The sequence below is a fragment of the Miniopterus schreibersii genome (assembly GCF_964146895.1).
Source record: "Miniopterus schreibersii genome assembly, chromosome: 6".
Lineage (NCBI taxonomy): Eukaryota > Metazoa > Chordata > Mammalia > Chiroptera > Miniopteridae > Miniopterus > Miniopterus schreibersii.
Window position 1 is genome coordinate 16,722,389 of NC_138107.1, and position 25,715 is coordinate 16,748,103.

Sequence of the window (25,715 nt, forward strand, 5' to 3'; positions counted from 1 at the left end):
CAGCTGCCTGATATTTACAAAGCCAGCCTCAGAGCACATCTTTTTCCTGAAAAGCAATGCAGTGATGTTTACACCCTCCAGAGGACTCCTAGCTCCAGGATCCTCTTGGCTGTGGCCAGTCTACTCTCCTCCCATGAATGTAAACAGGATTTCCTGGACCGGAGCTGCCTTTGAGATGAATGAGGCTCTATAACAATCCCATATCCCCCACTTCATCATCCGCCTGCTGCATCCCAGCGTCTGATCGCAACATAACATTAATGTCTGCCTGAGGGCCACGTCTCTCACCCGCCCCTGGGCCCACCGCTCTGTGCTCTTTGCAGATGTAATTGTAGAACGAGCGTGTGCCTGGAAAGCACATGGTGATTCATGGATGTCATCACTCCCTACTAAAACCAAGGCGGTTAGTTCTTCCGCTGAGATCTTCCAAGGAGTTGAGCCAAAAGCTTAAAATACTAAGAGGAAAGTTCCTGTGACTTTAACGAGTTCCAGTCTATGGTATTTGTGCAACTATTAATAAAACCACCAGCCTCTAAGGCCCTCTTTCCTTTATCCACCTTTTATGTTCTTCAATAACTTCTAAAGGAGTTTCAGAGTAACCCTCAGCCTGAGTTCACTTCTCCTCAGAGACTGATAAGGATGGGAATCTTGAATAGAGACAGAAATCTCGCCTCCTTAAAAATGGTCAACTCTTCCCAACAGGCTCAAAAACACACCATAGTCACTCAGAAGGCTATAGGCTTGCCGTTGAGAATCCTCTATTCCAGTGGTGCCCTCGCCCGACTGATGATTATACACATCTAAGGAGTTCTACACATAGATATTTTGGAGCTTTAGCTCACATGAGCTAAAGTAGAATATTGATGGGTTAGGCCCAGAAGTTTGTTTTGTGTGTGTTTTTCAGTTCCCACTGGTGTTTCTGGTGATCAAGCAGGTTTGGGATCTAACATTCTAATTCAAAAGAGGAAACTGAGATGGTGATCTTGGTGACCAATATGAACATATAAGCTTGTTTTCGGCTTTTGCTTGGATTTTTGTTTTCAGCACTATCTGCTGGTGCTCCTATGGGGGCAACAATTGTGCGGTGCAGTCTCCAAGCATACTCACTTACTCTTATTTTTCCTCTTTTGACTTGAGGGAGCCGAAACTTGCTCATCTCTTTCTTTAGCAACATCGAATAGATCCCAGGTGGTCATAATGAAAGTAACAATAATAATAGCACTTGCCATTTATCCATTACCTGCGAAGTCCCAGGACTGTGAGGACAGTATGCAGAACCCCATTTTGCAGATGACAAAACTGAGGTCTAAATGGTTGAAACCATGTGGACAACAAACCTTAGAGCTGGGATTTGAAGCCACATGTCTCAGACTCCAAAGTCCATTTTATTTTAATCATACCCTGCCATGACTCAAACAGATGGGGACAATGAAAGTGACCGTTTTGTAAATCCTAAAGTACCATAAAAATATGAGGCATTATTGTTAAATGTGTTTTTGGAACACGGTGTGCAATTCCCAAAGCACGTTTTGAAATAAAAAACTCAAAAGCAAAATTATTAATGATAAATGGAAGAATGTTCTAAAATTTTGTTCAATTTGATTCAGCTAATAAATGTCTTAGAAATCCACAGTGAGGAAAAACACAGTGACCCACTGCCATTGACACTCATGGATTTTGACACTAACCCTTGCTCCATTGGTTTGTTCTTTGATTTATTGATTTATAAGTAACTTCACTATTTATTGAGTGCTTACCTCCCAGGCACTGTGTTCAGTGCTAGGGACACAAGGCATACTCTGCTCACAGCCTCAGACAGGCCTATGGTTTGCTATAGAAATGCCAACCCCTGCCCCTTCCCATCCCCCAAACCTGAGGACTTCAGAGTTTGGGAAAGTGATACTCCTGTCCTGCCTCAGGTTACAAGGGACCAGGCAGGACAGAGGACTGTTCCCCCCCCCCTCTCTGTGGGTGGCTATTTTATAGGCCCTTCCACACTCCTCTGCTGCCTCTGGACCATCTGACTCCAGACAGTTTAATGTGTTTTCTTTCTCTCGGGCTCCTTTACCCTGGTGCTGTTTGTTTGAATTTTTCTAACTCACCGATGCCCCAGTGGAAGGTAGCACATTCCAGGAATAACCCATGTCACAGATGGAGGCCTATCAGCAGGCCCAGGAGACACAGACCAATCAGGATTTCCCTTCTCCTTCCCCAGAAATCACTGCCCACCACACAGCACTTATCTTAAAGAGACATTTCTGGAAAGTTGGCCACAAACTGCAACAAGCAGTTCTGTCTCAATCACAGCTGCTAAAACAAACAATACTTCTTTTGCCTGGCAACTCTAATAGGAATTATGGCTTCTCAAAAGTTGGAGCCTAAGTAGATCCATAAATTAATCTCGCACTTGCAAAAGAACAAAGGTTGCTAACTTCACCCAGGAAAAATGAGGTTGAGTGTGGCTTTATCTGACCAAAGAGGCCAGTGCTTCTTTATCACTGGATTTGGCTCTCCTGTTTCTCCCCCATAGTTCTGTAGCAGGTAAATATTAGGAGATAGCTGTGTTTCTGCTTGTTTTTCGGTTTTCTTGGCATGTTCTAGTAGGTAGCAATTTGGCAGCATCATAGTCAGAGGATCCTGTTCTCCCTTTAGGTTTTAGAAAGGTTTGTTCACACAGGGCTAAATCACCAGCACCCCGGCTGTGGCTTCCCTGGCAGGAATGGATGGAACAGAGGGGGAAGCACTGTGTCATTAACACTGGGCTGTGAAGTCTGGGGAAATGAATCAGTTCTACTGACTCCTCATATACCCAAAGCATCAAAGTCAGCCCCATATAAAGTTCTTTCCCAAGTACGATGAAGACAGTGGTGCCACTGCTCCTTGCTCTACAAAGCAGTTCCAAGAATCATGGAATGGAATCTCACAGGCCAGAAACATATGTTGAGAGCTATGACTCTTAACGATGAGAGTGGACTTAGAACCAGCGAGAGCCTTCTTATCTGGGCAGACATTAACTTCTGTGAGCCACACTTTGCTCATCTGTAAATCAGGGGTATATTTCCTCTGCAGAGTTGTTGTTAAGGAGTTGGGATACTGTATGCAGACTCCTAGAAAACTTTCTGGCTTATAGCATCCATTTTAAAATAGCAGGTAGAAATAATACTGATCATAAAAAAATGTAATGAGCCCTGGCCAGTATGGCTCAGTAGGTTGGAGCATGCTGGTAGGTCAAGAAAAATTTGCTCTTTCTATCAGGTCTCACCTTTGAGAGGGTTAAACAAACAAACAAACAACAATAACCAGAAATTAAATGAAAAAAGCACTCCCAATATTAAATGTCAGCCCTGAAACCAAACTCAAACACCACACCAAGAGCATCCAGCCCTCTCATCTTGCTCTGCCACCACCATGGCCTGCTTGGAGCACTAAATGTCACATGTTATTACAAGAGAGATTAAAGCCATGAAAACCCTCAAATCTGTTTCTCAGTCTGGAAAATGTATAGCATCTCCTGGACCCAGATCAAAAAGGGCCAGCCCACTCTAGCCGCAAGGGCGGCCAAACAGCCAGCAACCCAACTTGGTAGGAGCCTCGCTCTAAGTAGGTGTGGAAACGTAAGCACCTCCAGCACAGGGTTAGGACATCCTGGATCTTCTTTGTTGAAATGCTGTCTCCTATCCATCCTTCCTTTGGAAGCTGAATTAAAACCAATGGGGACTCTTCAGCCCAGGGCCGAAGACACATTCCCAGTCAAGCTTAGAAACCTGGTAGGGACAACTTCACAAGGAGACATATTTGTGTGACTTCTCACCAGTAACTTTGACTTTCAGTTCCCTATGAAGATTACCCTTAAGACTAAATTTCAAGCTTATTGGCAAACCTCCAAAATACGATTTTCATCCCAACTCCGGTTTCTACCTATGGCCTCCACATCCCCCAGCCACCCAGGTTCGTGCTCTCCTGGAATGTCACGTGGACCATCACTGCCCCCACCCCCACATCAGGTCTGGGTCCAGGTCCCTTTGACGCACTTCTCAAAATGCCATTCGTGTTTCCTTTGTTCCTTTCCTGAGCCGCCTCGCTGGTCTCCAGGCCCTAACCTCCTCACATAATGCACTCAGCCAAACCATCTGGCTAACTTTCACTTCAGATGGCTTCTATCAGTCCCTTCTCTGTGCCGGCCTCTCAGCCAGTCTAGAATCTACTTTCTGGTGTCATCACGACCTAATTCTGGATGCTTCCACCGGCTCTTATTTCCCTCTGCTCCCTACATAGGCAGATCCACACTTATTCCTGCCCCGACCTCTGGGCTTCTGGGCAGGCTTCTCTTCCCCAGCAGAGTTTTGAAACTTTTCTTAAAATGCTCCTTCCTAAATGATGGCACCCACCCTCCTGCCATCAGTGGTTACGTGGAACCTTCTCTGTACTACGGATATTTCAGGCTCTTTTTAATACAGTATTATTTTTACAAATAAATCAATTGATTTGTTTTTAATTTAAAAATTATTAAAACAAACAGAAACAAATAACCCCCCAGACAACCCCATTAACATTTTAAAAACTAATATGTACACAATATTATTTAATTCTCTCTACAACCCTGTAATGTAATAACGTGTGTGTGTGAGTGTGATATATATGTGATACATATATGTACTATATATGTAAACATTATTTGATATATATCTATATGTATATATGTGATTTTGTGTGATAGATATGATATGTGTGTGTGTGTGTATCTATATGTACATATATGTAGTATATACACAGATGTAAATATATATCAAGGGCCTAAGAAGCTATATAACTGAGCCAAGTGACTTAGGAAGAAACCCATAGTGGGTTCTGAGAATAAATATGACCATTGGTCCTACCTTTAAAGACAATTCTACCCCAAACCCTACAGACTTGGTCCAGTGTCTCAAAAGAAAATTCCTTTGAGAATTCTCTTTCTCTCAGAACCACTGCTTGAAATTTTGTCGTTAAGGCTCCAGAAGGGGAGCTGCGGGTATATGTGAAAGAGAAGACCACTCTGCAAATCGGAGCCCAGGGCTATCACCCCCCTTACTTAACACACCAAGCAGAACAGACACCTTCGTGGAGCATGTGCTGCGTGTCACCCTCTGTTGCCGCCTCTCATAGTCTTACTGGGGACTGACGCTCTTAACTGCAATTCCCGTTCCGAGTACCTGCGGCCTAAGCGCCCGGGCCTCTCCATGGCCATTTCTTACTTCAGTGATTTAGTAAAAGTGCCGGGGCCAATCCATCTTCTGCAGATGGCAGGTTGAGTGATTAACACATCCCAAATGACTGTGGAGGTGCAAGAGCACAGAGGCCCACACACAATAACTGGAAAAGAGGCTTTCACGGCGGTTCACCATCATGATGATTGCTTGCAATGAAAGCGCGCCTGGGAAAATTCTGGAATGCCGAGCCCTTAGCTGTGGAAGTGTTGCCTCCCCGAGGGCTCCCCTCCCACCTGTTGCCCTGGGTCATGAACAGCCGGCTCGGAAGCGCAGGAAGGCGTTGCCGCCTGCCCTGAGGAAGCGGGCAGCCTGAGCCCCAGAAGGAGCTGGCAGAAACCTGGGGCTGGGACTCACCCTCCAAGGCCTTGATTTTAAAAAGAAAAGCCTTTTGAAATGCTGCACGGGGACACCCCTGTCCCTGTTCCTGACACAGGGTGCAGGAAGGGGGGGGGGGGTAGAAGTAACGATGTTCTTTTTAAAGAGCAGAAAGGGCCGTCTGCGATACAGACCACTTTAAGCAAGGAGGGAAGAAAAGGGGCGTGAGGGGCCCTCAGGGACAGAAAACAAGGCTAAAACAGAAGCAGAAAGAGAAGAGAAAGGCAAAGAAAAAAGATAAAAAAAGGAAGGGAAGGAAAAGAAAATAATCAGTGGGATGACCCTCCAATGAGGCTTTTGAGAGCTTAATAAAATGTGGTCAAGTTCTCGTTTCACAGCAGTGGGGTCTGGTTGCTGCCCTGGGAGGGGCTCTACCAGGCCCGTCTCCCCTCACCTCGGGGCAAGCTGCTCCCTTTGGCAGCCCAGCATGTCTTTCAGACCACGGGAGCGAGTAGACCAAGTCACAACACGCCTGGGAAATGATCCAATCGCAATGCTGCAGTTAAGAAGTTTTACCTTCTACACAGTTGTTACAGCCACGAGGCCAGCAGACTCTCAATAATAGGAATGCACCCTCTGAACTCACAGAGGGACAGCTATGACAGAGACATGTCCTCTCTTCATTTGTTCACTCATCTATTGAGAGACCGGGCCAGCAGCCAGGCTACAGAGAGGAAGAGTTAAGGGAGCTCATGTCTACTGGGGATGACAAACAGGAAGCAAAAGAATTACAATGCACTGGGACGCTGTCTCGCTATGGAATGCATCAAGGGCAATGGGAACCCAGAAAAGCAGCCCCACCCTGTCTGGGGAGTCTATGGAAGGCCTTACATGGCAGGAGCCCATGTGAAGTGAGACTTAAGTCAGAGTCCCTTAGACAGGCAAAGGGGGATGGTGGGCAGGGCACCGGCTGTGCGAAAGGGAACAGAAATAGAACATGTGGGAAAAGCATGCAGGGTCCCGTAGGACTCAAGCAGGTGACTGGGTTTTACCCTCAAGGCAATTGGGACCCCGTGAAGAATTTTACGCAAGGAAATAAAACCATTGAAAGGTTCCTATGAGAGAAGTAGGAGAATCTGGTCCTGGGAAAAACCAGCCTGCAGACATATGCTGACACCTGCCCGGGTCCTGCGTGTGGAACGGGACCCCAAGGATCATTGTCCACATGGGTGTTCACAGCTCTCACCTGTCTTCAACCTTGCAAAGGGCAGAGCCCTCTGTTTTCTGGATCACTTTTTAAAATATAGTGGGGAAATCAGAGTGGGAGACAGGGGAAGGACTTGAGTCTAGTGGCTGAGTTGATACACAAAATAAAGTGATAAGTGAGAACAGAAGAGGTTAAAAAAAAAAAAAAAAGGCAAGAGGAAAGGTGCTGATGGAGAATAGAGACACGGGATTTTTGGTGGTGGAGGGCAGCTGAGGAGACCTGTACACATGAAGGGAGAGGAAAGGGGGATTGTAATGTTGCTAAGAGTCATTTAACGCCATCTGATAGAGAATGGAGTTCCTTTGTAATTACTTCCAGATATTGAGACTGAATTATGTGGATCACAGTGTTTTGAGCAGTTTGAGCAAATGTCATTTGATCAACTCACTAGAAGTGTCTGACAAGCAAAGAGTTTACATACCCGCTCGTTTCTGCCTTAGTGGCTCCTCCCCTTCTAGTTCATGTTCACGGAGATTCTGAAAGAACAGTTTAGAAAATCGTCAGTTAGTGGTAGAGATGTCTTTCCACTATGGCCTTCTGCTCACATGCCCCAAAATGTTAGAGCTGAGTCTCACGCCCAGTGGGTGCAGGGGAAACAGCAACTCAGTGGTGGGGAAAGTGACTTGGCGTCAACTCTGTGACCTGGGAATTCACTTTTTATAAACCAGTCTCTAGATCCTGGAGCGGAAGAAATCACAGTATCTGAGTTTCTCAGAGTTCCTGCAGTTTGAGTCCTGTCAAGAAGTATAAATTATGATGTTCTCAATTCGTGCTCTCTGCCCACAACTGGAACCCTGACTCACTCCAGTGACCTTTTCGACAAGTCTCACGACCTCTTCTCGGCACTCGTTTGTCCCCACACCAGTAGTTCTGCAGCATTAGAACCATTTAGATTGTTCACACTTAGAAATTATTTTCTCCTTCCTGGGTCCTTTTTCTTCCAATGGTTGCTTTCTGTGGCAGGGGGCCTGAGAGCCAGTTCTAGAGACAGATGCTTGGGTACAAGACCGTGCCACTTATTAGCTATGTGACCTTGAGGAATTTACTTATCCTCTCTGAGCCTCAGTTTTCTTTTCTGTAAAATGGAATAATAATGGCATTGACCTTATGAAAATGTTATGAGAATTAAGCAAACTGCAATGTGGCACATAATAAGCTTTTAATAAACATTAGTTATATCATATAGTACAATAGTTAATAACAAGGACTCTGCAGACATTGAATTCAAATCTGAGCCCTGTCATAAAATGGCTGTGTGACCTTGGGCAAGTTACTTAACCTCTCTGTGCCTCAGTACTCGCCTATAATATAGGGATAAAAATGGCTTGCCTCAGGAGGTTGTCAAATGCTTAATAAATGTAAAGCACTGAAACTAGTCTTGGTGACATAGTAAATGCTATTCTGAGACAGGGCTTCACATTGTTCTAGGGGCACCATTCATTCACATGGAACCATCTTTCTGCACACTGCCTCTTGCTGCATCTTTATAAAGCTCACCCCCTGTCATCATGTGGCTTCTTGTTTAAGAACTGACATTGATTAGCTTTGCTGTTGGGATCACTGCCAGCTCCATAGCTGGTAACCACACTGTGATCTGAAACAGGCCTCCCAGCTCATGCCTGCCTCCAGGGGAGTTTTTCTGTGATCTACTTCCTAATCCAAACTCCCTTCAGGGTTCAATAGAAAAGCCCTACCTTTATGAAGTCTCCCCAGATAACTCCTGCTCACAGAGTTGGGTCCTTTACCATGAACTCTACACACCTATGAACCTCACCTGAGGCAGAGCTCATTCTGCTATCTGTTGTGTTTACTATTATTTTCTAGTTATCTCACATCATAACAATAACAAAAGTAATAATTCCTAAAATGTATTCAACACCCTGTGCCTGATACTGCTAAGTACTTGATGTGTGCCAACTAATTTAAATCTCAAGACAACCTAAAATACCTGTGTACCTGACAGTTCATAAATGTTCTTGAAAAATGAATAGAGCAGTGATGGGTGAAGACTGGAATTTCAAAAGCTCAGTTGCTATTTGTTTGCAGTGAGGTTATTTCAGCTGTACCGAAATATGCAGGAACCAACCCAGAAGGAGCAAAGTCAACACCCAGGGCTGGTTCCTGCCCAGCTTCCCCCGGAGCCTGCTTTGGCTCTGCGCCCAGGCGGAGGGGAAGGGTCTTCCGCTACATTCCTGCCTCATCCTCGCTGGGGCCTGAGGGTGGGGAGCGGGGAGCCATCGGAAGCTTTCTCTGTCTATTCTTCATGGGCTGCGGTTGGGGGACTCAGCCTGGGAGTAGGTGACCACTCACTTTGGTCAGCTCTCCCAGGTCGAGATTTTATTTTCTCCATTTTTCAGTGGGGCTAACGAATTGAGGACTTGCTGCTGGCAGTTGCATGCTAAAATTAAGATACATTTCCATTTTCTCGAGCCAAGTATTTGAAATCTTTGTGAGCATGAGGGTAACTCGCCTGTCCTCCCTGCAATCTGACTTGGCCGGTCTGGGAGGGCGTGAGAAGAAAACTGCCTTTTTAACCAGCACATCCCTTAATGTGAGGCCATCCTTTGAGAAACGCTGCTTCTTAACTAGTCCCTGAATCTCTATGGTGATTATCTGGAACTTTCAGAGGACATCTTTACAAAGTGCTGCTTCCACAACTCTGTCACCTACTGCCTCTCAACTGTCCAATGAGGACTCACAACTTCTTGTGAGAATAACCTACGTTTAATTTGAGCCCTGCAATCATTGGGGGAAATGGAGGGAAAACAGTAGAAAGCAATAAAACCTCTGAGGAATTCCCCAGTTGTGGTGGTGACTACCCTTGGCCCTCCCAGATCTGAGAAGGAGCAGAGAGCTGGCTGCCAAGTCACGGGGCCTGGACTTCAATAAGGCAAATGCTGGAGTCACACCAAGAACTGAATGCCACCGCCTCCGCTCTTCCTTTTTGGAAAAGCCGTGCACCCCCTCTAAGCCTCAGCCTCTCCACTGTGGGGAACGATGCGCTGGGGCACACCGATGGCCTGCGCAGTCCCTGAGTGTGCCCGTGTCCAGCACGCCTGGGGCTTGTGGGGGGTGGGGGGCAGCTTCACCTTCCTGAGTCCTCATGTCACCCTAGTTCTGGGACCTCTGAGACTCCAGAACTCGCCTTTTTTCTTAAACTTTGGGTGCTGAGGAGATCTCATGAGGGAACATAGATCCTGCGAGGGGCTCCCGGTGCTCAGCTAAATATTAACTTCAGACAAGATCACAGAGCCTCCAGCCGGGCCTCCCTCGCTTGCCCATGTGGAAGTACCCAGATGGGTGTCTGAGTGACAATGGCCAGCTCCCCAGAGGGGATTTCCTGATGGCCAAGCTTCAGCCAAAAGACACAAGGTCACTGATTCCAGGAAACACCCCACCTATTGGACATGATGACTTCACAAATAACCATGGTGGTGGGGGCAGTGGCCTGAAGAGGGCATGGACAGTCAGTCAGGAATGAGGTGTGGCATTTTATGGGTAGAAAAGAAAATTCCCACGGAACCTGATGACAAGGTGGTCCTCAAAGGTCCCAGTTGTCGCCAGATCTCACCCCTCCTCATAAAGGCCCTGTCACTCACTCCTCTTTGCCTTGATCTGGAATCCGAGATTTAAGATCTTTGCCTCCATGTTAAATATTGTCTCAGCCAGAGTCCTGTTGGACCGTCTCCTCACGGAGGCCTATTAACACAGACTTATTTGTGCTAGAATAGTCAAAATGACTACTAGATCTTAAATACTTGCTCTGTGTGAGAACATGTAATCCTCCCGACCAACTGATGGGGAGATACTATTTATTTTCATACTGTGTAGAAGGAAAGGTTAAGGGAGATATAGAAATGTGAATGTTTCCAAAGCTAGTGAGGGTCAGACTCAGGGCTGAAGCCACAGTTGAGAATCTACAGCTGTACTGCTGAAAGTATGGTCTTTGGAACAGGAATAAGGGCAACTTGTTAGAAATACAACATCCAGGACCCCAGCCCAGACTTCCTGAGTTGAAATCTGCAGTCTAAGAAGCCCCAGGTGGATTCATGCACACATCGAAGTTTGAGAAGGTATGTGATCACACTTCAAAAGCCCATCACCCCGTATGTGCACACCCATGTTCACAGCAGCTTTATTCACAATAACCAAGAGGTGAGAGCACCCCAAGCGCCCATTGATGGATACATGAGGAAAGAAAACGTAGGATATATATACAATGGATCATTATTCAGTCCCAAGAAAGGAAGGAAATTCTGACGAATACTACCTCACAGATACATTCTTAGGACAATATGCTAAGTGAAATAAGCCAGTCACCAAAAGACAAATACTGTGCAATTCCACTTACGTGAAGTATTTAGAATAGTCAAAATTATACAGACAGGAAGTAGAACAGTGGCTGCCAGGTGCTGGGAAGAGGGGGAAATGGGGAGTTGCTGTTTAATAGGTGTAGATTTTCAGTTTGGCAAGATAAAAAAATTCTGCAGATCGGTTGCATGACAGTGTGAATATATTTACAGTACTGAAATACACATTTAAAAATAGTCAAAATGTAAATTTTATTTAAAAAGCTACAATTTAAAAAAAAAAAGGTCATCACCATGTGTTGCATCTAACATGATAGAAAGTCAGCCGTGGAGGCTGGGTGGCAGCTTAGGGCAGTGTAAGCTCATATGCAGGGCTCAAGTGCACCTCTCCAATGGGCGTCTTTGGCCTTTGGGCTGTATGAAGATATTATATCTCGAATGCAGATCAGGGGAGAAAAAGTGGGACTCTTTGGGGGGGGTGACCTTCCAGGAAGATCAAGTTCAAATTTTCCTAACAGCTCTGGGAGGTCTGGGGCTGCTCTCCTGACAGCCTGTGCCACCAGGCAGATGGAGAGGCTTAGTTAGGGCCACTGCGATGAGGGCCAACCTGGCACAGTGGGAGGGCACTGCTGCAGCAGTGAACACTAGGACACGGAGCAGAGGTAAACTAACCCCATTGCTGCGATCTCCTCGCTCTCTGGCTTTCCCCTCTCATGGCTGGGGTAACTAGAGCTCTGCAATGGCCCTGTGAATCCACGGGAAACGTAAGCATCTCCCTCCTCTCTATATGAGCACACTGCTGCACATGATTGTCCAGGTTACACAATGCACACCGGAGTTTGGAAGAAGAGACACACAAAGTTTACTGCCCAAGTCATGAGAGATATAAAGAAAAAGACAAAGAAAACCTAGGTGAAACCATGAAAGACACGAAAACAGAAAATAAGAAGTGCATAAAGTGAAAAAACAAAACCTGAAAGCATTTTAAATATGCTATTAATGTGAATAAATTATACTCCACAAAGTCAAATTTACTCAGATTTGACTTAAAAGAAAAAAAAGTCTTAAACACATGCTGTTTATAATAGGACTATTAAAGCAAAGTGATATATTAAAGACTAAACAAAAAATAAGGGACAAAGATTAGGCAAACAAAAATATGAAAACAGGTTTGACAATTGGAAAGAAGACAATGAATTAGAATTAAAATTAAAAAGTGCAAAACACAGCAAAAAGAGACATTCCTATGCTAAACCAACCAATGAAGCCAGAACAATGGTGACAGACTAAATAAAATATGTACTTAAATAATCAGCGGAACAAAACATTACGGCAGGAGAAATAGCAGTAGCAAACCGTGCTATAGCATTTAATGTGTGCCAGGCCCAGTTCTGGGGCAGCTTAGAACTAATTTAATTCTCACAGAAATCATAGGAAATCAGAACTATTCTTATCATTGTTTTACAGAGGAAGAAACCGAGACACAGAGAGAATTACATCAGTTTCTCAAGATTTCATAACCCCTAATGCTGTCTCTGGCACATGGAGTAGGCTAAGGAAGGAATAACCCAATAATATCCAAAAAATAATAATAATAAGGGAGTACTTATCACCCCTTTAGTTAAGGAGTTAAGGTAAACTCCCATTAACTTCCCAAAGACAAAACGACCTGGATAATTTGTCAGCAAAAAGATTAGATGATATTTAAGGCCCCTTCTGCTATATCAATCTGTGATTATCACACACAATTAACACCTTTTGAAATGTGTTCTAGTCTGATGCTTAAGTTAAAATGAATCCTTTGAGAACACCTGTCATTCTCAATCTTCAAAATCAACCTTACTGTCATTGCTGTCAGTTTCACGGAGTAGAGCTTCAGGCCTAGAGGTGGCAGTTTAGTTAAGGAGGGAAGCCTGGGGGTGTTTCTTTGATTTCAGAGCAAGACAAGTTGTAACCCAGTAGACACACTACTACGGGTTTATCACTCCCTACCCCCATTTACAACATTTTCTCAAAGGCCTTTAAAAAAATTTTTAAAGCAATTTCCGTCTGTGATCTTCCCAGGAAATCGGAAAAATGGGACAAGGTAAAATACAGCAGCCGTGGATTTACTCACCAGAGGATGAACAATAGACTCTAAATCCAAGGTCATTGTAACTCGGGAAGAGTACATCACAAGGATCACGAAGCACAACGTGGCTCTCCTTGGATATTTCATTTCTTCAACTTTGAGTTGCTTTGCCTGAAATGGAAATGTGATGGTTTAGAGATAGAGCAAATCATTTATAAAACACAGAGAGCTCGGCTGGCATGGCTCAGCGGTTGAGCATCGACCTATGAACCAGGAGGTCACAGTTTGATTCCCCATCAGGGCACATGCCCAGGCTGCAGGCTCGACCCCCAGTGGGGGGCGTGCAGGAGGCAGCCAGTCCATGACTCTCTCATCATTGATGTTTCTCTCCCTCTCCCTTCCTCTCTCTGAAATCAATAAAAACATTAAAAAAAGGGACAGAACTCGCAAACCCTATCTCGAAGATAAGACCACAAAAGGACCTTTCGACAGAGAAAGAAGAAGCATAAAGGTATCCACTCTGGAGCACAGTCTCTGCTCCAGACTTTGGGTGAGGAAACGTCAGGAAAGATGAGTGTTGAGAAGGATGGGGGATGGCACCTGTAAATAGGACAAAGGTGGCAGACTTCGGGGTGCATTTCCTATATACAAGAGGAAGGAGAGAGAGAAGGAATGAGAAAAGAGAAAGAGGGAAGAGAGGGAAAGTAAGAAAAAGGGAAAGACTATTCAGTAAGAAATACTTTAAACATTGGGAACCAGTACACATAATACATGAACAAAAGGATTCCGAGATTAATACTTAACCTTTGCTACATGCAACACTGATATTTTCAATTCTAGTCTATCCTAACTTATTTTTTCTTTTAATTCTGGTAGCAACTCATTAAGTTGATGTCATGACCCATAAGTACGGAAAATCCTAGACATGAGTCATAAAATTATAAGTTGTATTTCCCTGCACTATTGTTTGTCCAGGGGCTATGCCTAAGTATTGATTTTTGATAGCTATCTTTTTATAATGCTGGTAATAAAAACAAAGTTTTTTGGTGAGCAGATTACTCACTGTGGCATTTAAAAAGTATCAGATGGAAGAATCCCAACCTTGTGGGTCTGGGGACCAGGAGAAACTACCTTGTTGAAGCTCCTTTCCTTACTGACTTTTCTATGTCCATGTTTTCGGAAAAGAGCACTAGACTAAGAGACGGGTAGGGATTAGGATCCAGGATCGCTATAAGCTAACTGTGTTTCCTTGAAGAAGTCACTTATCTGAGTTCAAATCCCCCCATCTGTGAAATGGGGATAGTTATAACTCCTCTAACTCTCTCGCAGATAACAAAAAGCCATGAAGAGCTCCAGGGATGCAGTCTGCTGCGGTTTTCACCCTGATGGCTGGAGGAATCCAGAGGGCAACCATCAGGAAGGGCAGGCCTTGGCCCAGGCTCTGCAGGGAGCGCCAGGAGACCGCGGCCAGGATAACCCAGAAATGACCACCAAGGCTTCCAAGCTGGGGAGAATTGTGTTTCAATCACCAGCTGCTGGCTGCCTCCTTTTCCTGTACCCCGTTGCCAAGAGGGACATATAAGGCCCTGAAAAACTGACCAAATTGGCAATCCTGGCAGTCAAATGTATTTTTTAAATTCTGCAACTCGATGTTTTTGGGAAAATGCTTTGCAATTTGGGTAAAGGAACAGATATTTGAAACCAGATGCATCTACTGTGGGGAAATCACAGCAACACATTGCTCAGCTCCCTACTGGAGGCTGTTTCTCCCTGGTTGAAAGGAAGTGGGCTTTTGTGGATATCGGGCAGGCTGATTCAGCCTGGTGACAGCAACTCTGCCTGCCATGAATTGAGCGAGCATTTAGGAGGCAACTTAATTTTTTTCAGGCCCCAACTTAGTGCACTGTACTGGCTGGTTCCCTACTGAGGCAGTTAATAAGGGGATTTAGTAACTGAATGGTTACTAAGTTTGTGACACCAAGGGAGGGACTCAGGTATTAGACAGACTCAAGCCGGCTCCATATCTCCCACCATTTCTCAATGGTGGCCTTTCGTCCAGTTGGTAAGAATTATAATGTCCCTAAATGGTTACATTTGGTCCTTTTGTAGCAGCCACCAGCCACTACTGTCCATTGTCTTCATCCTCCCCCAGCCTCCCCAGGACAGTTCTTGATTAAGTCAACATTCTTTTCTCAACGAATGTATTTGGTGAAAACAAAATCGCAAGTCAATAGAAATAGAGGTGTAGGAAGAGTTTCACTGTGGGGAGGTGTTCTGGATGCAGGAGACTGATAAGAGCTGCATACGGTCATCAGGTACACAGCAAGGGTGAGGGGTTCCCACCAGAAAGGAGAAGGCCACCACTTTAAGAGAGAGGTCATTTCAAAATATGTAACAATCAGTATGTCATGGGCCTGACTAATCGGAACAGTAGTGCCAGCTGAAGATCAGTTCAGCTTTTGAGGTTGCTACTACATTTTGAGGGGAGACCTAAAGACACACTTTTCTTACCTAACCCTCCAGCTCATAGCTGTTCTTGTCTGTGAGGAAGCCAGTAGAAGCTGTTTGATTTGGTTAATGGAGGCAAAAATCCAAATTTATCCAATTTAAAGCAGAGCATTATTACACATTCAAGGCGATGTGTCTTCAGTAGGGCTCCCTTAATCATAAATCCCCTAGAAGTTCATTTTTACTACAAATTCCTGGAGTAAAGGACAGATAATTGCTAAGAGATCCAGAGATAAACAGGCAAAGAGAGGGAGAGAGAAAATGATGTGATATCTGTCCCAATTTCGTTCTCTTTTAAAATGATAAGTTCTGAACATTCTGTACCAAAACTCACCAACCTGTGTGAGCCGACTATTTCTTAGAAAAAGCTGGGAAAGATGATCTCACACCCAGTCCTAACCCTGTGGTGATGAACAATTTCCTGGTCTCCTCTGACTCTATTTTCCTGTCCGTGAACTTAGAAGGAAGGGAGAGGGCAGTCAAGCACCCTGACGTCATATGCCAGGAATAGGTCATCGGGATTCTCAGCAGCGTGGCATTTGGAGGACGGGGGCCTGGTTTCCTTGGAGCAGTCTACAAGGACATTCTCCTGCAGAGTGATTATGCATCAGGAGCTGTTATTGTGAAATAGTCCTGAAACACGTCAAGAAACCGGTCTCCCAAATCCAAGAAACAGCTAGTGCTAAAGATCAACTGCTCTTTTGAAACCCTTCATCAGCCTTCACCTTTATCAGACTTGCAGTAGGAAGATGCAGAGTAAATGGGCTTGTGTACCTTGCAAGTCCAAAGCATGTTCATAAAATGATCTCATCTATAAGGTCATCATCAAATTGTGATTCCAAGCTCTTTCTAAAGAGGATAATAGTGGGATTCTTTCTGGAAATAATTTCTTTTCTACACCCTACACAGCTCTGCCTTCCCATGCTCTCCTGGGATCCTTGGCCCCTCTCCCTGGGGGGGGGCAGCCTTGATGCTCTCCTTGGTTCTTCTTGGGGAGTAGGTAGGTAAGAAGTGAAAATGAGCCCATGTTGGATCAGCCCCTGCCCAGGGCCCTGCTCCTGGCTCCAGCCCAGCACAGGGCCCCTCCCCGAACACTGAAAGGTACTCCCACCCTGGAAAAAAGTTCCCTGGAGCATTCGTATGTTGTCTGTTTCAGTGGTTTTTATCCCTGGCTGTGCATCAGAACCATCACCTGGGGTGTTTCTTTTGTTTGTTGTTTCAATACTATCCCAGGGCAATTAAATCAGAATTTCTGGGGCATGGGAGCTGAGATGATGTATCCATCCCAGCTGCTTCTGTTGCATAGGGAGGTTTCAGGTCTCCAGATCCACAGCTTCAGCATTCCATTGCTCTTTCCACATTCCCCTGTACGCTCCTGGTCCTCCCCATCACCAGCCTGTAGCTCTCTCTCTGCTAAAGAAACTATGTAGAAACAAAATCTCCAGGGGGACGCAGTTAGGAGACAGTCAATCAATGGTGGGTGAATGAATGGATTAATGGGAGTATCACTCAGAGGTGATCTACCCAATAGTTATGAGGCAATTCAATAGCCTATATGAGATATATAACAGAAGCCACTAGTGGCTCATGGGACTGTGAAACATCACCCTTTAGGCTGCTTGGATCCCTCTGAAACAGAGACAATTGTCTCTGCTTATGCTTTGTTTTACCTGAAATCCTTGTGTTTTAATCTCAGATAGTATCCAATGTGTTTTACACTTCTGAACCAACAAATACAGTCTACTTTTTTTGGCCCCAAACTGTGCTATGTGCCCGGCCGGCGTCGCTCAGTGGTTGAACATTGACCTATGTCCCAGGGGTCACAGTCCGATTCTCGGTCAGGGCATATGCCCAGGTTGTGGGCTCGATCCCCAGTGGGGTCGTGCAGGAGGCAGCCGATCAATGACTCTCATCATTGATGTGTGTGTCTCTCTCTCCCTCTCCCTTCCTCTCTCTGAAATCAATAAAGACATATTTTTTAAAAAATTATGCTATGCATTCACAAATTGAAATGAGTCATGGTCCTTGCCCCCAAGAAGCTCTTACTCTTATTAGGAAGGCATGAAACATGCAGTTAAAGAAACAAAGACTAAAAGGAAAACATAAGCTTGAAAGACACACTTTTACTAAATGCCTATTATGTACCAGGCTCAGTACTTAGTGCAATAAATACGTTCATTCACTTATTTACCTCTTACAATAACTCTGTGAGGTGGGTGTTTTAATCCTAATTCACAGATGAGCAAATAAAGGCCTAGAGAGGTTACAGAACCTATCCTGGCCACCCAGCTAGTAGGTAGCAGAGTCAGATCCACCCCCAAGTTGGTTTGTGGCCAAAGTGACTTGTAGTGTGCAAGTGATAAGCATGACAGGAGCTGAGGACAGGGGGAAGTCAGGTGAGCCTTGGAGTGACCATTCACTGGCCGCACCCTTAAGGATGGGCAATGCTTCAATGTCTAATGGAGAAAAAACGTTTCAGGCAGAGAACAGCATAAGCAGAAGCAGCTGTCTCTGTTTCAATGGGAATAACGCCAACCCAAAGGGTGATGTTTAGCAGTCCCTTGAGCCACTTGTACAAGTTCCCTTGAGCAACTTGTCCAGCCACTGTGACATGGGCTCAGCCATAGCCCTCGAGAGGGCATTGTTTTCCTGAACAATCATGGTTACCAAAAAAGGCAGAGCTATTTAAAAGAGTATGAACTTGATGGCCTTAGGCTCAGGTGATTCCCTCCTTCCTGTAGTGGAAAGAGCAGCAGCTTTGAAGCCAAACAGGCTTGTATTCTGATTTCAGCTCCACCACTTAATAACTATGGGCGAGACATTTAACCCCGCTGAGCCTCAGTTTCCTGACATGAATGATGAGAGTCACAGAACCTGTTTTGCAACATTGTCATAAAGATTAGAGATCATGCCCAGGAAGCACAAAAGTGCTTGCTCATAGTTAGAATTTGATATGGGCTGAGTTGGGTCTGTCCAAAACTGGTGTGTTGAAATCCTAACCCCCAATACCTCAGAACGTGACCTTACTTAGAGACAGGGTCTTTAAAGAGCTAATTAAGTTAAAATGAGGTCGTTAGGGTGGACCCTAATCCAATATGACCAGCGACCTTATAAGAAGAGATTAAGACACAGATTTACACAGAGGAAAGACCATAAGAAGATACCAAAGGCAGATGACCATCCAAAAGCCAAGGAGAGAGGCCTCTGAAGAAATCAACCCTGCAAACACCTTGATTTTAGAATTCTAAGCTCCAGAATGGTGTGAAAATGAATTTCTGCTGTTTAAGCCAACCAGTCTATGGGGCTTGGTTGTGGCATTCTAGCAAACTCATATAGAATTTAAAATATATTATCTCTTTTAATATTTTATCCTTTAAAAAGACTAAATGTGGCCCTCCGGTCTGCTGCTCAATATTTATTGTTTATTCTGGGTATGTTTTATGAAAATTGAAAAATGGATTCATGGTATGTCTAGATAAAGCATAAAAACATACAGTCAGAATTGGAAGACAAGTTATAATTCACCTCTGGTTCAAGCCCCTCAACCCCTGACACACATACACACTTTAGTTTTTCAGGTGAAAAGACTAAGGCTTAGTAAGGTCTTGGTGTCTCAGACACAGCTGGGTGTTGAGTCAGGACTCAAGAGTTCAACCAAGGATTCTTAAAATTCTAGACAATAATATTATCCTACAGTCAGGCAAGCCATTTATGATAGGATTATGGATAGTAATTGTCAGTGATGATGATGATGGTCCCTGTCATTTACTGGGATCTCACTCTGCTCTAGGCATGGTGCTAAGCTCCCTCCAAGGTTTATGTTATTTAACCCTCTCAATGATCCTATGGTACCACTAAATTATCACTATTTTTCTGATATGGAAATGGAAGGTTAGAAGGAAGAATAACTCTTCAGGGCCACACAGCTGATACGTGGTAGTGGCAAAATTATAAAGTAAGCAATTTATTCTACTGAGGGAAAGGTACCATTTGAGTTACGAGATCTTCTTGGTGGGATATCAAAAAGAATACATAGAAAACTTTCTCTATATTGACACTAGACCAGGCAACTGGAAACATGAGTTCTAGCCTCACCTTGCCAATAATTAGCTGGGTGACTTAAGGCATGTCACTTTAGCTCTCTGGGTCTGTTTTCTTATCCACAAAGCCAGGGAGTTGACTGCATTCAGTGATTTCAAAATTGGGTTTTAGGAGTTGGCCTCTGAAGGAACCATTACTGTTCAAAGAGTCTAAAATTCTTCCCAGTTTTTCAAATCCAGTGAAACCACACTTAAGCTTTTGAGCTAATCGTAACTATCTACTGTACACATCCAACCCACCTTTGACAGCCCATCTCTGACTTACTACACAGTTTAGGCCTTCACTGCCTGTCATGCGCACCATTGCAGTGGCTCCATTCTTTCCCTCTCTGCCCCATCGTCTGTGAATGCAAGGTTGATCTTCCAGAAATACTCTTCTCATGTGTTATCCCCTGTGTAGCTCCCCACTGCTTTCAGAATAAAGGCAACCACTTTCACTGATACTCAAGGCCCTCTATGACCTAAATTGTATTTTTTAGAGCTGGTACATTTAATAAGCATCCATCATATTTTCATTACTGAAGCTGGTTGCTTTTTCATAATTTAAAATAGTGCAAGAGATTTTCCAGTGTTCTTGCAAAAGTAAACACACAGAAGCTAATATTTCAGAATTAATTTGGGTCAGAGTGTGTGTGTGTGGCCGGGGAGAATAATTATTATTGTCAAAATATTTTTCAGTGTTTGACAAAACCAAAATAATCGGCCATTTATGTGATTTGTTAATCTCCACCTTTTCCTGCCCCTTAACCCCAGGAAAATCACTGCATATTCAAATTCTATCCACCCTTCGATGCCCAGGCAAGAGGCTGCCTCCAGGTACCTGATCTGCTCAGCTGTAAACAGTACCCACTTCCTCTAAGCACCCACAATTTATCTAAGCTATTAGCCTTCCTCCTTGCATTATATTTATTGTTGTAACTATTAGATGGAACAGATCTATTTATCCCCTCACCCAAGTATTCATTCACGTATTCATTCACTGGACAAACATTTATCAAGTCCTGCTAAGTGCCAAGGTGTTCTGCTAAGTGTGTGGGAAATAGCAGAAAACAGGAGAATGGTCCTTGTCCCCATGGAGTTTAGAGTCTAATGGCGTAGGTGAGCTTTATTAAAGACCAGAGAGCCCCACTATCAAGTACTCAATTTATTGTTTAACTATGACTGTGAAAGTGCTACCAAGGAGAATAATCACAGTACTAATATTTGTTGAGCATTTACTATGTGCCAGGTACTGATCTGAGCACTGGCTGCATTAAAATTTTTAATTCTCACAACAATTCCAATGAAGTGGTTCTAGAATGATATCCAATTAATAGTATGATGTTAAATTAACTGAGCCACAGAGTGGTTAAATAACTTGTCCCAAATCACACAGCTCGTAAGTGGCAAAGCCAGAATTTGAACCTTGAAAGTTTAACTCCAGAGGCCATCATTTTAACCGCTGTGCTGAACTGTCTAGTAATGTCTATTAAGAGAAGAATATGACCTAGTCTTGGGAATTTGTGGAAGGTATCCCAGAGGAAGTATTTGAGCTGCAAGCTGGAGCATGAGTTGATGTTAGCTAAAAATAAAAGAGGAGGTTGGAGGGAGATGAGGAAGGAGGTTCCAGGCAGAAAGAAAATCATGTGCAAAGGCCTTGAGATGAAAAAGCACATGGCACAATCAAGGAGCTGCAAGCAAGCCAGAGTGGCTGGGACACCCAAAGGAAGCAGAACACGGTGTGAGATGGGGATGGTGAGGTGAGCAGAAACCAGGCAGACAAGCCTTGTAATTGCAATCATGGGAGAGGGTAAGACTGATTAAGAGGATAGTAGAGAGAGTACAGAAGAAGACCTACAACCAAGGCCCACAAAATTTCAACAATCAAATGTCTATTCAAGGAAGACGATTGAGTCAAGATGTTTGGGGATGAGAGACCAGAGAGGCAGGAGGAAAACAAGGCTAGAAGAGAGTCTGGAACCAGGGAAGGTCAAGTTTCAAGGAGCAGAGTGTGGTCAACTATGTCCAACAGTGCCGAGAGGTCTGCTAAGGGGAGGACTGAGGTTGCCCATTGGATTTGGAGACAAGATATGTTCTTAACAAGGGGGATTTCATTGGGGTGGTAAGGCAGGAAATTATACTGGGATGAATTGCAGAGGGTGGGAGGTGAGAATTTGAAGATGGTGGGCTCATAAAACTCAAGAATTTGGTAGCAAGGTGAAAGAGAAAGAGTGAGGATTCGTCCCATATGTAAACTGCTTAACTTTGATGTCACACACAGTTATATGCATGGCTTTCCCTTTAAGAGAAGAACTATGTGCATCGCACACTAGGGCAGCATCAAAAGGATCCATGCCTCTTACTAAACCTTGGCCTGGGGCTGGCTAACTAGACAAGTTATTGTATCCTTTGAAACAAGCCAACGGCATATTTCCCTATGTCCTGCTCTCCCTGTTCTGGGGTGTAGACTATATACTCAAGTGGCTATATTTTAAACTAGTACTTCTGAATCCAAATAGAGATTAGTGGGGAGACTGAAAATAGATATGCACATATATCATCCTACTACTAGAGAGTATTCAAAGCACGGTTTCTCTTGAGGGCAAATAATGGATGGCAATACTGAATTTCAAGAGGACTTGCATTGCAAATTTTAGCGCGATTAGTATCCTTTGCTCATCTCCATGAGGCATGGGATTGCAATAAGAATAGAATGTCATCAACAGTCATCAATTGTGTGAAGTGTAGACGTACAGATGAAAAATCCTCAGGTATAACTTTAAGAGCCCGCCTTCACAGATCTGTATTTTCAACAGTAGAGGCGATAAGACTTATCTTTGCTGGCCTTATTTAATTAGACGATTCATCCCTCACACATGCAGAACTACAAACTAAACATTTATTTAACACAAACACGAAACACAATACCAATTAAAGACCTGCCTTGAAGTGTATTTTTTTTTTTCCTATTTCATTTTCCTTTGCCTTGAAATAAGGACCTGCAGCAGCATTGTGTCCAGTGGCTCAGTGCTATCAGATTACAGAGGAACATTTGTTTGTACACAATAGGGTCAGGTTTTCCAAAACACACTGCACATGTGTGCAGCCTTGATAACCTTTTATCCATCTTTCCTTGTTGTAAATCTCTGGAAGATTTTAACCTTTAAGCAAGAGATTGCCATCTCTATGAAAACACTGAGTTCCTAACTTTGATCTTATCTCATCTATCCTGCTACTTTCATTTACCACACAGAGGGGTCTCCCTGAGCCCTGGTGAGACAATGCTGGGGTGCGTTCCAGTTGGCCTGGAGGGGAGCCCTGTGGTTGGCTGCAGTGCTGTAGAGTGCATCAGAGGGCTTGGCTGTGAGTCCAAGCCTTACAGTTCTGTGGTTCTATCCTTTATTAGGTGAGATTCAAAATAACACTGGAGTAATTTCATAATAGTCGTAATGGGTCAATCAGGGCCATCTCTATGGGGGCCGCATTGCTAGACAGTGGGGAGGACTATGAGAGAGTCCAATGTGGTTGAGGCAGAGGTGTGGGAGGCACTCTGGGCACTTCAGGGACTCAGGACAGCAGTCGCCACGTGGTTAAAATATTCCAATATTTCAAAAATTAGCAGGGCCATCTAAGCCCTCTGCTCCTTCTTTCCACAGCCCTCATCCACTCTGCCCCCCTGAGACCTGGCACTGGTGTCCTTGGCCATTGACTTCACTTCTCTGAAATTTTCATTTCCCTCTCTGGGGATTTTGTTTACTTTAAGAATGATCTGTGTGTGCTACTCAAAATGAAAAGAGTGCTACTTCTTTTCCCCCTGAGCAGTCACGGCCTTTCCAGATTCCCTTGACCTGGATAGCCTCACTTCAGTCCTCATATCATCATGAAAGTATTTTATAGAGGCAGGCCCAATCGCCTTCTTCCCTGGTTTCTTGTTGGGCTCGGGCACCATTTAGCGCCTCCTCCTTTCCGGCGCCCCCTTTTCCTCTCCTGGGTCTCTCACTGCTCGCTTTTGGCTCCTTCCCCCTCCTTCTGTGCCTCCATCCCCTTCATTCTACCTCCACCTCACTGTGCGCCTGCCAAGGCCTCTTCTGGACCCTCGGCCTATCTCCCCTAACACCCCTTCCCTTAGGGAGCTTGTCCACATCCGCTGTGTTAATGATCAATGTGTGTGACAATTCCCAAAGCTTTATTTCCACCCTGATCTCTTTGCTAAATATTAGGAGCTTCTCTCCAACTGTGCCCTTTCCACCTGGGTCTAAATTCAGCTCGTCTAACACTGAACACGTAGTCTTCTCTCCCGCTGCTGTCTCCTAACCCACCTCTGCTTGGATTCGCCTACAGCTGGCTTCATTCTCCAGTTTCCTGGCTCACAACCCCCCGGGTGTTCTTGGACACAAGAATCGGGGGCACGAATGGGGCACTAAGGCAGCCAGTCACTAAGTCCTGTCCACAACTCCATCACGGATGTTTTCTTTCCTTGGCCACAGCACTGGTCTGCACAGTATCATCTCACACCTGGATGACTGCAGTAATCTCCTCAATGGGCTCCCTCCTTCCTTTCTTCCCTGCCCAATAACCCAACATACCACAGGCTGGTTAATTTGTCTAGAGCACTATTTTTCATAGATTGCTACTATGCCACATTCAGACACTTTAAACCTTCTAAAATACCCAGAGAATATTTGGGCTGACTCACCTGGCCAGCATAATCACCACAACCTCACGTAAACCCAGATGTGCCACGTTTCCTCCCATAACACTTGGATACAGAGCAGACTGACCTGCTCACAAGCTTATATTGCACACTCCTTTGCAAAATATATCATAAGTATTCATAATAAATATTGGTTGAATGGACTGCTACCTCTCAGCTTCTTTTCATACTAGTCTTGGCAACTGAAATGCTCTGCTCTTCCTTTTTGGGCCTTACCTTCCTCATCATTTCAGGTCCTGCTTACTCATGTGGTAACAACAATTACTATCATTTATCAAGCCCTGGCTATGTGTCAGGCATTAGGCTCAGCACTGTGCATATACTAGGCTCATTTAATTCTTAAAATCCTGTACTGTTAGAGCTATCGTTATCCCCACTTTACAGATGAAGAAACTGAGGTTTGGGTAAATTAAAGAATATAAGCAGGTCACACAGTAAGTAGCTAAATCTGTTGCCAGAGTCCAAGCTCCTCACCTTTATAACATGCTGCCTCCTTTCTGGTCTTCCCCAGAGATACATCTTTCTCCTGAATATACTGCATTTCCCTCCTCGGATACTTCTCTGGCCCTGCCATGTGCATCTTTCTGCAGCACTATCATGGTTTTCACAGCACATGGTAATCAGGTGCATGGACCCAAGTCAGACTGTCTGAGCTGGAATCCCGACTCCACGACTTGCTAGCTTTGTGTGTCGCAGGCAACTTGCTTAGAATTATGTGTCCCCTCATCTATAAAATAGGGATTATAATAGCAGCTGAGGTATAGGATGTTTGGAATAACTAAATGAGTTAATCTCTATAGAGCACCAAGCACTTAGTAAGCACTCAATAATTATCACCTGTTATTAAAATTTTCAATGTCTGTGCCTTGCCTCCTATTAAGAATATAATCTAAGTAAAGGAAAGGATTCTTTGCCTTTTTAATTCTACAGCTCTTAGCAAGTCTCTCCAGTGTAGGTGCCTCCAGTAGGCTGTGATTTTAAAGGCAAGATTCTAATTATTTTAACCATCACAGCCAGAGTCATACAACATGGGCTGAAATGCTGAGCTGGTAAATAATTCGCGAATTCACAATATGCCCACAGCCAACACAGATTTCACTCAACAAGCCTTTCTTGTAGCACCTATTCTGTGTCAAAACGCATAGGCACAGGGGGAAACGCAGAGAAGCTGAGAGAGCCCTCCTTATGCCTTTATGAAAGAG

General features: G+C 44.4%; 1 protein-coding gene across 7 annotated transcripts in view; it reads right to left on the reverse strand.

Moving 5' to 3' along the window:
- The window catches only part of ADGRF5 (adhesion G protein-coupled receptor F5), a 103,800-nt gene that overhangs the window by 44,251 nt on the left and 33,834 nt on the right, over positions 1–25,715 (reverse strand). For all 7 annotated transcript variants that reach the window (XM_081139459.1, XM_081139456.1, XM_081139455.1 and 4 more), the window contains exons 2-3: positions 13,258–13,383; positions 7,253–7,307 (exon numbers count right to left, since the gene is read on the reverse strand). In XM_081139459.1, coding sequence (XP_080995585.1) covers positions 7,253–7,307; positions 13,258–13,359 — 157 coding nt within the window. In that variant the 5' untranslated portion in view covers positions 13,360–13,383. The remainder of the gene's footprint in view (positions 1–7,252; positions 7,308–13,257; positions 13,384–25,715) is intronic.